At 39.1% G+C, this 13551-nt stretch overlaps 1 protein-coding gene across 5 annotated transcripts in view; it reads right to left on the minus strand.

The window, feature by feature from the left end:
* The window catches only part of LIN54 (lin-54 DREAM MuvB core complex component), a 90574-nt gene that overhangs the window by 11779 nt on the left and 65244 nt on the right, over positions 1 to 13551 (minus strand). For all 5 annotated transcript variants that reach the window (XM_007999091.3, XM_037989508.2, XM_007999088.3 and 2 more), the window contains 7 exons: positions 12281 to 12497; positions 5597 to 5670; positions 5247 to 5444; positions 4128 to 4219; positions 2940 to 3011; positions 2020 to 2122; positions 1721 to 1858 (listed from right to left, as the gene is read on the minus strand). In XM_007999091.3, the coding sequence (XP_007997282.3) occupies positions 1721 to 1858; positions 2020 to 2122; positions 2940 to 3011; positions 4128 to 4219; positions 5247 to 5444; positions 5597 to 5670; positions 12281 to 12497 (894 nt within the window). The remainder of the gene's footprint in view (positions 1 to 1720; positions 1859 to 2019; positions 2123 to 2939; positions 3012 to 4127; positions 4220 to 5246; positions 5445 to 5596; positions 5671 to 12280; positions 12498 to 13551) is intronic.

Here is a 13551-nt window from a genome sequence, read left to right on the forward strand (position 1 = left end):
ACTTACCTGGGCATGGTGGCAGGCGCCAGTAATCCCAGCTACTTGGGAAGCTGAGGCAGGAGAATCGCTTGAACCCAGGAGGTGGAGATGACAGTGAGCCAAGATCGCACCACTGTACTCCGGCCTGGGCGACAGGGCGAGACTCCGTCGCAAACAACAACAACAACAAAAAACTTGTCTCTTTATGCAGTTTTCATTCAGATCATCTGCAGAACTCGCAAGATGTTACTCTCCTACTTGACTTCCTGAGAGTAGTATTTGACTTTGTAAATAAGTAGATTAGGAAAGAATTCATTTGCATTCACAGCAAATGCAATACACAAAATCTTTCATGTGACACATGCTGCATAGGAGAGGGCACTGAACTGGAGGACATGCTCCTGTGGCAGAGCAAACCTTCAGCAAGTGCAAAGCTAGGCTTTCTGCCAATAAATAAATAAACTAATTAATTAATTCTCTCTTGAGAATAAGAAAGAATGAAAATACATGAGAGTATGAGAAGAGCCAAGAACAGGAATAACACAACCACCCAAAACACTGTCAGTAAAGTTTCAGGCATATCCAGAAACCAATTATGGTAATCTAGGGTTAATCTCAATCACTAGATTGTTACACATAAGCTTCCAAAATAAAACTATATAGAACTGTGTCTAAAGCAAGAAGGGGAAGATTTACATGCCTTTTGTCAAAGCAGAGTTTCAACTACATCTTCCGGAGAAGATGCCTGACCTAGAAGTAAAAATAACCAGCTCAGTGGAACAACAAAACAGTGAAAATGGAGACAATCGCCTGCCGTGACCAGTAACCTCATCTGGCAATGTGCCAGATCCCCCTTTCGTATTTTTATGCTCACAAAGCAAACTTCTTAACATACTTTGGTTTTCCACAAAGCAGTGTGCTTTTCGAGTGGGCATAACCAGCATTTTGGTCAAGATAATCCTTTAATTTCCAGACTGTACCGTGGGATGCAGGCCATTTTGTTTGTATCTATCTATCTATCTATCTATCTATCTATCTATCTATCTATCTATCTAATCTGAGACAGAGTCTTGCCCTGTCGCCCATGTTAGAGGGCAGTGACATAATCTCGGCTCACTGCAGCCTCCACCTCCCGGGTTCAAGCGATTCTCGTGCCTCAGCCTCCTGAGTAGCTGGGATTACAGGCGCCCGCCACCATGCCCAGCTAATTTTTGTATTTTAGTACAGACGGGGTTTCACCATGTTGGCCAGGCTGATCTCGAACTCCTGACCTCAAGTGATCTGCCCGCCTCTGCCTCCCAAAGTGCTGGGATTACAGGTGTGAGCCACTGCGCCTGGCCATATATTTCTAAGAAGCCTGTGAAGAACAATAAGAACTGCACCTCAGGTGAGAATCACTGCTAGAGAGTTTCCAATCCACTTTGATACTATTATTGAAAATCAGTATATTGGTGTTCTGATCCGCATGCATATTTCTGGGCATAATGACCAAGAAGTTATGGTAAATCACCCAATAAGACCCCAGGCTGTAATAGTAAACCCAAGGTATTCCTCTGAAGCCCTGCTAAGGAGGCTCGAAAGCTTCCTCATATTTCCTCAAACAAGGGCCTCTGTGCCAACTGCACATATTTTCAAACTGCAATAGCAAGGTGATTTCCCAATTTTCAAGTAAATTTTTGTAGTATGTCCTTTCTAAAATATCTTAAAAGATACTATTTTCACCACCCACCCAGCATCTCACCTCATAGCATTCACAGTAGTTTTTAAGACATCCTGATCGTTTGCAATTACATCCTTTGCTATGACGTCGATCAGATTCTCCCTCCTTTCCTTTCCCAATCTTAGGCTTAAAGGCTTCTGGATTTCTGTCAAGGCATGCCTAGCAAAACAGATCAAGTGTCAGTTAGAGTTAAATCACAGTAGATGAAATGTAAACACTGCAAAAGGAATTGAAATGTTTCTTTGCAAGACAACTGAGTTATTTAAAAAATTGGTGAAACTGGATATTTCTGTCAGTTAAATGAAATAAAAAATAATCACCTTTATTGCTTTTTGCCTTTCATTTTCATGTTCCAAATTGTTATAACAATTAGTACAATTGCAGTTGTTACAAAATTCACCATTTGCAAAGCAATCACAATATCTGAAAGGTAAAAGTCAGTATAGGTAAAAAGTCATTATTAAGGAAAACTACTAATTACCTGATTATATATGCATACATTGTATATATATTGTACATGTACTACATATGTGGTAAATCATTTCAGAAATCTACTCAGCTACCCAGTTGAAGAGTTAACAACATATATTGTCAGCTGCATACTAAGGCTCAAAGTTTAAATCACCAAGTCCTAGAATTTTGACCTAAAAACTTAGTCCAACCAGTAACAGCTGTCACACAAGAGCTATATAATTTTATGTGCCCCCAAAGTCAGGCATTTCACAATTCTGAAAAAGGAAGAACACTGGCTATATTCTAATAGTCGAGCTGGCTCATTTGAGTTATAGTAGTACTTCTTTGGATTCTATGCCCCAATAAGACCAATGCTTTTCATTTAACTATTTTATGTCAAATCTTTATAATGCTAATAAGCAAATTAACCATTCAATTATTTTTAAAACTACCTAGAGTATCATCTCTTCACATAGTAGACCAAATACAAAAGTCATGAATAAGATCAAACATTATTAAGGGCAGAAGCTATGTCTGTCTCATGCTGCTATGTCCCTAACCCCTAGTCCAGTGATTCATGTATAGTAAGGACTCTAAATATTTCTTTCTAAAATGAATGAAATAATATTTTTATACTGCCATATATGTGCAAACATTGACTTGCATGTTTATTTAAATTACTTAGACTTACGAGCTTTGGTCTGTTAAAAATTTTTAGTTAACTCCATTTACTTTTAAGAGCATTTCTAATTATATTAAATGAGCAAAGAGTGGCAACAACACTTACAATTTCAAACACAGTGATTTTGTACAATTACAGGGCTTTCGGGGCCGACTGGCAGACTCTGATGGGATTATGCTGTACAGATAGGAAAAATATATATACATTTAATCAATAGTTAACTAAAATTAATTTAGTTGCTACAATTTAAAATTTAAAAAATTACACCTAAAACTAATTTAAGATTAGAAAAGTCTCCAATCTATAAATCGTTCCAGAAATAAAGTTTTAACCAATGTTAAATGTGTCCATCTAAAATAAAAAGTTTGCTATGTTGTTCTGTTTACATTAGGTCCAAAGGCAAGTTGTAACATGAAAAGAGGTAAAGACAAGATATGAAATAATTTTTTAAAAAGAAGTTATCAATAGCTGCTAAAGAACACTCCACAAACACTGTCCCTTCTAAGAAAACAAAGTTGAGATTGCCTCAAAACTCTTGGGATTCAAGTATAAAAAGGCAGTGAGGAAAAGGAGTGTGTGGAGGAGGAAATGGAAGTGGGATGTGGACTGATTGCGGGTAATTAAGCACTGCTTCTAAGCTGATATTGTAAAGGCAGTAATTAATAGATAAACAAAGAAACATCAACAAAAAACAAAGACCTAACATAATTTTTAAAATAGTTGGGCAGGTGCAGTGGCTCAAGCCTGGAATCCCAGCACTTTGGGAGACTGAGCCAGGAGGATCACTTGAGCCCAGGACTTGGAGATTAGCCTGGGCAATATAATGAGACTGCATCTCTACCAAAAAATTTAAAACTTAGGAGAGCATGGTGGCATGCACAAAAGGTTCCAGCTACTCAGGAGGCTGAAGCAGGAGGATTGCTTGAGCCTGGGAGGTGGAGGTTGCAGTGAGCTGAGATCACAGCACTGCACTCCAGCCCGGGCAACAGAGCAAGACCTTGTCTCGAAAAATAAAGATAAAAAATAGTTAGCATCATCATTTTGGAAACATACTCAGAATGAAAGAGAATAATAAACCCAATGTAGCAAAATTGGTGAACCTGAATAGGGTATTTGGGAATTAACTATTTCTGTAATTTTTCTGTTTGAAATATTTCAACAAGTATTTTAGAGGCATGCTCACATAGCTTTGAGGGGGAAAAAAGTCAAAGAGGATGTAGTTTGGAATATATATATTTATTGTTGCACTTAAGCTGATCTAACAACTTATGTACCTATTTTCAAAATACTCACCCATTGAATGGAAGCCGTGCCTGGGTCTGGATACCAGATGTTCCAGTAAAGGTAGAGTTGCTTGCTATTGATACATATGAAGACTGCTGTAGCTACATGTAAAGAAAATTAATTTTAGATCGTATTTCCAAAAATTGACAATATTCTCAGGTATGATGATCAGTAAGAAATACAAATTCATCTATTAAAATAAGAAAAACACAATGGAGAATTTCATACAAACACATACTTCACAGAGCTCTTTTAAAGACTCAAACCAATACTGTAGGTGAAAATAATGTGAATATTTTACAGTACTACATAGTACAAATATAAAGAAAGTATTTCACAGAAGAGTTAAGTATGTCAGAATGATAGAAAATTCTAGATGAATGCTCTCCAAGTACTGTAATAACTTGTTTTGGCTAGAAAAATGCAATGTGCCTACTTACAAATAAAACAGGTACTATATTGATCATTTATCACACTACAAATTACAGAGAATAAGTACATGCACAATAGTTGAGTTTCTATTTTACACCAACTTCTAAACATTAGAAATGCTTATGACAAAAATACTGAACATTATTCTTTTTATCAACAGCCACAAAACATATTCCAAAGTATATTTCATTGAAAAGTACACATGTGGGTTTGTTTCCCTGTCTTTCATTCTAAAGATGACCAGTAAGAGTAGACAGATCACTAAAGATATGTCACCTGGAAATGCATCTCACAGTTTATTTTCCAATAAACTTGGACTTATTTTCCAAGTCAGTGGCATCAACCTGATGTGTGAGGAAGAGCTTTGTAACAGCCACAGTCTTTTCTAAATTCATTTGGATTCTGCTGATTTTAACTTCAGTCTTATTTTCTATCATACCGCCACAGCCTTGTGCTCTTGCCAAGCTGCTCTCAGCTCCAAATTGTCTGACTTGTATATCTGACGTGTGTTATATATTTCTAAATGCTAAAGGTACATAGAAATAAACTTAAAGGTTTGGGTTAACATTTTAAAATTTTGGAAAGTGCCACTTCAATACTAAGTTAGATGTGTTTGAGTAGTTTCTGTGATAGCACTAGACATCTTGGACCCCGTTATCACTTCTGCAATACAATGACTTCATTTTTCCCACATACCTGAGTAACATACTGAGCTGGAAGCACTGCATAACCCACATTCCCTGTTCCCGGAGCCGGTGCCAGGACAGTGCCTGGTGGCAGGTTAGTGAGGTTGGGCTGGATCTGTGGCAGTGGTGTGGCAGGCATGATAAGCCGTTGCTGTGGCTGGCTAGTAGTTACTATTTGTGAAGTTGGATTGATTGGTTTTGGAACAACCTAAAAAGAAGGGACATACATCAATGACCACAAAATAAATTTTACAGCTGTTCAATTCAGTATAAATCTCTTGCACCTAAATCTTAACGTTCTATTTGAAAAGTAAATCGTCTATTTGGGAAAGACTCAGAAAGAAGTTATGTGATACTCACTTGTTTGACAGCCTGAGCTGAGACAATTGGAACTGACATCCGCACTGGGGTTGTATTAACAACCACTGGCTTTGCTTTTTAAAAAACAAAAAAAGGGTGAACAAGTTATTTACAGAAAATAGTATTTAAAACACTTAAGAATACTTAGCTCTCCCAAGTTTTTCTCATAAAAGAGCTTAAAGAATTCCATTTGATTCCTAATTTGAGCAATCTTTAATCAGGATAGTTACCTTTCAAAATCGCTTACCCCATCTACCAGAGAACTTATAGCTAAGGTGGCTACAGTCTATCCACTTTATGAGGGAATATTTGTAGGTTCAAGACATTCAAATGAAAATACCTCAATCTGTATTCAGATGATTTATACATTCAGTACCTAATCCAGTCAAATGAAATATATAAATAAAAGAACTGTCATTCATAAGCTTGAGTAACAGCAGCACTCTATACTACTATTTCTAATTGCTGTTTCTATTCAAACCACAGAATATGTCATTCTTGGGTCTTTTTTTTTTTTTTTTTCCCTCTGTTTTTTTTTGAGACGGAGACTCGCTCTGTCACCCAGGCTGGAGTGCAGTGGTGCAATCTCAGCTCACTGCAACCTCTGCCTCCCAGGTTCAAGCGATTCTCATGCCTCAGCCTCCCAAGTACCTAAAATTACAGGCGCACGCCACCACATCTGGCTAATTTTTGTATTTTTAGTAGAGACTGGGTTCTGCCATGTTGGCCAGAATGGTCTCGAACTCCTGACCTCAGGTGACCCACCCGCCTCGGCTGGGTTTATGGGCGTGAGCCCAAAATGCTGGGATTATGGGCGTGAGCCACTGCGCCCAGCCAGTGTAATTCAATATTTACAGAATACATACTAGAAGGCAGCACAGCAAAAAGGACAAGAACATGGGCTCTAAAGTCATAAGACCCAGGGCATTAAAATCCCAGTTCTGCTGTCTTCTAACCACTTAAGCTCTCTTTGCCTGTATCCTCATCTGCAATATGGGGAGCATCTACCTTATGGCATATGAGGGTTAAGTATATGATAATTCATGAAAATTGATCAGAACACTGCCCAACAAACAGTAAATGCTCACTAAATGTTAGCTGCCATCATTGTTGTTACAACTGCTGCTACTATATAAATGGCACTGTGGACATTGTTTCAGGAAACCTAAAGCACTACATCTCTGCTGTCAGGGAGATTACAATCTAGTTCAGCAGATTAGGCAGGTGCCCAAATAAGACAAATAAATATAAATATATATAGTTGTTTTTTTTTTTTTTTTTTTTTTTTTTTGTAGATGGAGTCTCCCTGTGTTGCCCAGGCTGGAGTGCAGTGGCGCGATCTCGGCTCACTGTAAGCTCCACCTCCCAGGTTCACGCCATTCTCCTGCCTCAGCCTCCCGAGTAGCTGGGACTACAGGCATCTGTCACCGCACCCGGCTAATTTTTTTGTATTTTTAGTAGAGACAGAGTTTCACCGTGTTAGCCAGGATGATCTCAATCTCCTGACCTCGTGATCCACCCGCCTCGGCCTCCCAAGTGCTAGGATTACAGGTGTGAGCCACCACGCCTGGCCAAGATAAATATTATTAAAGAAGATACATGAAGAGCTGTGGGAGTTTAGAGGAAAGAGGATATATAATTTGCAGAGGATGGAAATATAGAAAAAGCACATGGAGGACATAGTACTGAGATGGGCCCCAATCAATAGGCCGGCCACATGGAGGGCGCACAGACTGGCGAAGGGCATTTCACGCAGAGACAGAAGCATGAGAAGTGGAGGCTTAATCTTAGGAAGCTGCAAAGCATAGTCACAAATGTTGGCGAACAAACCAGTCTGGCTAATACCTGGGATTAACGTAGACAAACACAGGCAAAAAGGCAGATGTGCAGACATTTATTGAGGACCTTGAATGTTAGGGTAGGACTCTACATTTAATCTGTATTTTTAATTCAGTATGCAATGAGAAGTTTCTAGGGATTTTTAAATACAGAAATTATATTGAAATAAAGAAAAATTAATTGTATTTGGCAGCAATGCATAAAACAGAATGGAGTTGCAAGAGACAAGTCAGAAGAGTGCAAAAAAATGAGGGTCTGATCTGGAGTGACAGCAATGGGAATAAAACGGAGAGAGCAGATGCAGGAGACCTGGTGTAGGTGAAAGGATCATGACTTACCAACCAACCACTGAGTGGTAGGAACTGTAGGTATAAGCGAAGAAAATGTAACCACTGCAGAGCTTTCAAGTGACCAGGAAAATGAGAGTTATTAGAACTAAAAACTCAAGAATGAGCTGTTTTAAAGGGAGGATGAAACTTGACATGGAGAAATACTGGGATGAAATTCAGGAAAGACATTGGCACTAGACATACACGTTTGGACCAACAAGAAGTGCAGTTTTAAAAACTGCCTACTGCCATTTCCACTGTTAAAAGCATTTAAGAAGATAGAAATGACATCTCTTCAGGTTTCATTGATGTAAAAGTAAGGCCTGGAGCCTGGTCTGAAAGAGAGGTTGAGAGAATTCTCAACAAAACAAAAAAGAATAAATTTCCTTAGATAGAAAGGCTACTATGATATCAGCAGTTTTTTGTTTTTTTGCTTTTGGTGGGGACTGGAAGGATGATGGCTAAAGACAAAAAAGCTGAGTCCTAGAACAGAATCTTAGAGTAGCCACTCTGATTTAAAAGGCAGCAGGCCACTGCAGCAAGGTGACAAACTAGGGGGAAGGAGGGAGAGCAGGAGATATCTAGAGAAATATGATTAGTGGTGATGGTTGCACAATTTTGTGAATATACTAAAAACCAGTCAATTGTATGCTTTGAAAGGGTGAACTTTATGGTATATGTGAATTACATCTCAGTAAGGTTGTTATACAAAAAGAGTGTATGACTCTCTTCCTGTATGAAATACTGGAGCAGTGCGACATCTGATACCTAGTTTGAAGTTGTTTCTGTTGTTTGAATTTTCCTCAATTATACTGAAGCATTAGCAAGGTTATAATAACCATTGTAGATTGGTCTCAGCAATGCTAGAAGGAATTAAAAGGAGAGCCTGAATTCCCGCTTAGGACACAGGAGAGTGGACTCCCTCCACCACCTGCTCCTGGGAGAGATGACAGTCGCTGTTCCATGAGCACAGTACAGTGATTCTGAAGTGAGAGCAATGACCAGTGGAATCCAAAAACATCCTGGTGGTCCTGAGAAATAACTGGGAAGGAGAGTGACCTGCCCTCCATCACATTAAATGGGGACTATCCCTGCCCTCTCCTCATACACATGCACAAATGTGTGTGCACACACAGTCACACACACACAGACACACACACACCCTCCCTGGCCCGCTAAAAAAAACTTAGAAACTCAAATTTACATAGGTTTGACACTTGCATGCTGAGTTTTAACTGAAGCCTGGGGAATGTAGAAAATATAAAATCAAGTGGTCATAAAACAGAATACTATAAAATACCTATGGAAGGGGATGTTATGTAACTAAGTCAACCGTCTGCATTTCTCCTCCTCCTTACCTTAGCGCACATTACTAACTACTACTTCAGTTTTCATAGAGGCTGGCATAATTGTTTAGTGTTTAGTCTTTGGCAGGAACTCTGAACAATCCTTTAGAATAGCCTCCTTCCAAACTTCAGAAACCATACCTGCAAGTGTTTGAGGCTTTTTAACTTCTTAAATTGGTTTCCTCCCTCACTGAGATGATAGGCTGTATTCTGAAAAGCATAACCAAGCACTTTCCTGAGTTCTTCTACTACGCTGCCCACCATTGAACTAGTGATTAACACGGTGGAGCCTTTGAACATTAGTTCTTGTACAGCTTTTGGGGGGAAATGTACAAGATAAGCCCCTTTGGCATTTAAGTAAATTCCTCATAAAGAGACATTAATAGATTTGATGAACTAGAGCAACTATTTAGTGTAACTCTAATAAAAATTGTATTTGTTATTCCTGTGAAATAATATATATTATATATATCCAGATCTTTTATGGGACAGGAGAGAAAGACAAAAAGAGAAAAATATAGATGGATATAAGGGAAATAACATGGGCAGTATATGTATGTGGCTGGGTGGGAAGAGGGTATAGAGTGAGGTGAAGAAGGCAGAGAGATATAGGGGAGAACAGAGAGGCAATGTTCAAGGTGGAAAGCAAAAAAGGAACCTGAAGGGAAGCAGAAGAGTGGTGAGGGATTGCCAGGTGGCAAGGAGAAAAAGAGAAGTAGAGACAGGCAGAAAGACAGATATAAAGCTGGAAAAGGAGACACCAGTCAGTACTGAATTCTACTTATTTATTATTATTTTTTTTTTTGAGACAGAGTCTCGCTCTGTTGCCCAGGCTGGGGTATAGTGGTGCGATCTCAGCTCACTGCAACCTCTGCCTCCCAGGTTCAAGTGATTCTCCTGCCTCAGCCTCCCAAGTAGCTGGGATTACAGGTGTGCACCACCACGCCCAGCTAATTTTTATATTTTTTTAGTAGAGACAGGGTTTCACCATGTTGGCCAGGCTGTTCTCGAACTCTCAACCTCAAGCGATCCGCCCGCCTCAGCCTCCCAAAGTGCTGGGATTACAGGTGTGCACCACCATGCCCAGCCAATACTCTATTTTGAAATGTCCATCCCATTCCTCCACTCTCCCTGGATCTTCCTTATACGAAAGGCATCCTCTTCCTAATGAATAAATTAATGTTAACATTAATTAGGTTTAATCCATTATATGGATTCTCAGCATACTATTATACACATACACACACACATAAAATACAACCAGTTGTATCTAATGACCACTTTCTATCATCATCATCATACTACCTAAGTAGACTGGACTTACAGCACTTCTCTCAGTACCCTGCTAAGTCTAAGTATTGAGAGATATAAAATTTGACTCCTTAGTCAATAATATGGATGTTTCAGTTTTCCCCTCACTAAGATTATGATGATTTTATTCCAAAATCAGTTTTAAAAAGAATTAGAAAATATAACTGCTTGTTGTGTCTAATTTAATAGAATATGTACTAAAATACTGCTTACTGTTTTCTCCCTTCAGTAATTTGAAAGAGAAATAAATAGGTTTTATTCTTCTATAGGTTCCCTCAGGTGAACCAGCTATTGGCAACAGGTAGCTCCAAATCTCTGATCTTTTTTTTTTTATTTTTTATTTTAGACTACTCAAGTATAGCAGTAAGAATGGGAAAAAGGTAGAACAAGGAGTTCCAACTGTAACTGTGAAGAATCAATCAAGATAATTCACGACCTTCAGACTACCCTCTGATCTGTTTTGTTTTGTTCTGTTTTGTTTTGAGATGGAGTCTCGCTCTGTCGCCCAGGCTGGAGTGCAGTGGTGCAATCTCAGTTCACAGCAACCTCCTCCGCCCAGGTTGAAGCGATTCTCCTGCCTCAGCCTCCTGGGTAGCTGGGATCACAGGCATGTGACATCACACCCAGCTAATTTTTATATTTTTAGTAGAGATGGGGTTTCGCCATGTTGGCCAGACTGGCCACAAACTCCTGACCTCAGGTGATCCTTGGCCTCCCAAAGTGCTGGGATTACAGGAGTGAGCCACAGCGTCTGACCTACCCTCTGATCTCTTAATAAAAAAGAGTAACCAACTAGTCTTTAATTCTTCTATTTACTTTCGATAAACAATATATCATTCAATTGCCATCAACTGCTTCTTGACATTGTTAGAATATAAAACAAGGAAACACATAAGCCCTAAACTATAAACTATCCTGATCTTTTCATATCCTTTAATTTTTAGAAAAGTAGATAAATATGAAAAAGGTCATTTATGTGTCTATGGATGTATATCAGGTGGTAAAAAGAGTTAAACACAAACACAGAAAATAGTAGGACAACAAACAGGAATATCCTTTAGGGAAAATACAACTAAGCAAAATAAAACATTTTAATCACTTTTTTTTTTTTTTGAGATGGAGTCTTACTCTGTCACCCAGGCTGGAGTGCAGTGGCATGATCTCGGCTCACTGCAACCTCCACTTCCCGGGTTCGAGCACTTCTCCTGTCTCAGCCTCCCGAGTAGCTGGGACTACAGGCGCACATCACCACACCTGGCTAATTTTTGTATTTTTAGTTGACAGGGGGTTTCACCATATTGGCCAGGCTGGTCTTGAACTTCTGACCTCAGGTGATCCGCCTGCCTCGGCCTCCCAAGGTGCTGGGATTACAGGTGTGAGCCACCGTGCCTGGCCTTTTAATCACTATTTTAGTAGCAATTATAGATTCAAAATAAGTAAAAGCTGAAAGTGACATTAAGTTCTTACTTATATTTACCTTGCCTATTTGTCATTTCAACTGACCCAAACCCTATCAAGGGGCTTTATAGTTCAGCAAATAAAATACATAATTCGGTTCCATCTAAGTGTATCCCACTGGCATAAATGGCAGGTTTTAAAACCAGCAATAAAATGGCTAACCACAAATTAACAAATAATTACTATTATCTGGTGTAATAGCACACTGTGTACCAACTTCCAGCAGAAAGAATACTACAGTTATACACAACTCTCATTCTATTTCACTGCCTTCTGCACCAGTTACTGGCTCATACTCAATTGAAATGCTACTCTTCATCAGGATTTCAGCAAGAAATGGACAAATGTTCTTTAATCATGTTAAAATCAAGAATTACTATTTTTAAAAAATGGTTACTAACCTTGCTGAAGAGGCTGAGTGTTTGTACTGGGATTCTGACTAACTGGCTGGGTTGAGCTACTGGCTGATGTGGCGGTAACAAGTCGGACATAATGAAACTTGCTTCCAGGCACTTGAATCTGCTGGACATTGGGAGCAGTTGCCAGAGGAATAATTGTCTTAAACTGTGATGTGCTCACTCCTCCAACAGTGATGGTCTGCACAGTTGATTTCACTGCCTATTAAACAATACAACATGGCTGTCATTAATCTGGGATATAACTTTCCTACTATTTTTAATTTATAACAATTGCTCAAGTTATAAAGTATGCTACTGTATTGCATCAAAAGCTGCTGAAAGGAACAACCTGTTCAAAGAGAAATGAAAAGAATGGCAATAAATACAGAAATAAAACCAAAATTAATGAGTTCTACCTTCCATCTCTAGTAGTTAACTTCCTTGGTAGTCCATTTCAGATAACTTGCTATGAAGAAATTATTACTTAATTTGCAAGTACTTACACAATTTTGTTACTATCAGGTAAAATTTATAAGAAAAGAATTATTTTAAAATTCCCAAAATTAAGCCCCATATTCAATATAGAGAAAAGATGATACAGATAGTTGTCATTATTGTTACCCACCAAAATAACTACAACAAATTTTATATTCCCATGTTCTGTATGTTTTGTATTTTTAGTAGAGATGGGGTTTCACCATATTGGTCAGACTGGTCTTGAACTCCTGACCTCAGGTGATCCACCTGCCTTGGCCTCCCAAAGTGCTGCTTTTTCCCAAAAGAAAAGCCTACCTGATACCCTTACGAAGTTTAGTAAATTCTGATAGGCATAATACTCCCTAGGTATAAAAGTACCCACTAGCATATGGGCAGGAGGCCAAATTCCGTCCAAAATTACCAATTTTGTTTGTCTAGGGAAACTAGTTTTGTATTCCCTAAGTGTGTATCTATGTGTGTGTGTGTATGTATATACATAGACAGGGTCTCATTCTGTCACCCAGGCTGGAGTGCAGTGGTGCAGTAACAGCTCACTACAGCCTCGACCTCCTGGGCTCAAGCCATCCTCCTGCCTCAGCCTCCTGAGCAAGTAGGACCGCGGGTACCACACCCAGTTAATTTGTGTGTGATGATGGGGGAGTAGAGACAGGGTCTCACTTTGCTGCCCAGGCTGGTCTTTAACTCCTGGGCTCAAGCAATCCTCCTACCTCAGCTTCCCAAAGGGTAGGGATTACAGGTGGGAGCCACATCATTTTAATTGATTAAAATGATTTAAT

This window comes from Chlorocebus sabaeus, chromosome 7 (assembly GCF_047675955.1).
Source record: "Chlorocebus sabaeus isolate Y175 chromosome 7, mChlSab1.0.hap1, whole genome shotgun sequence".
Taxonomy (NCBI): Eukaryota; Metazoa; Chordata; class Mammalia; order Primates; family Cercopithecidae; genus Chlorocebus; species Chlorocebus sabaeus.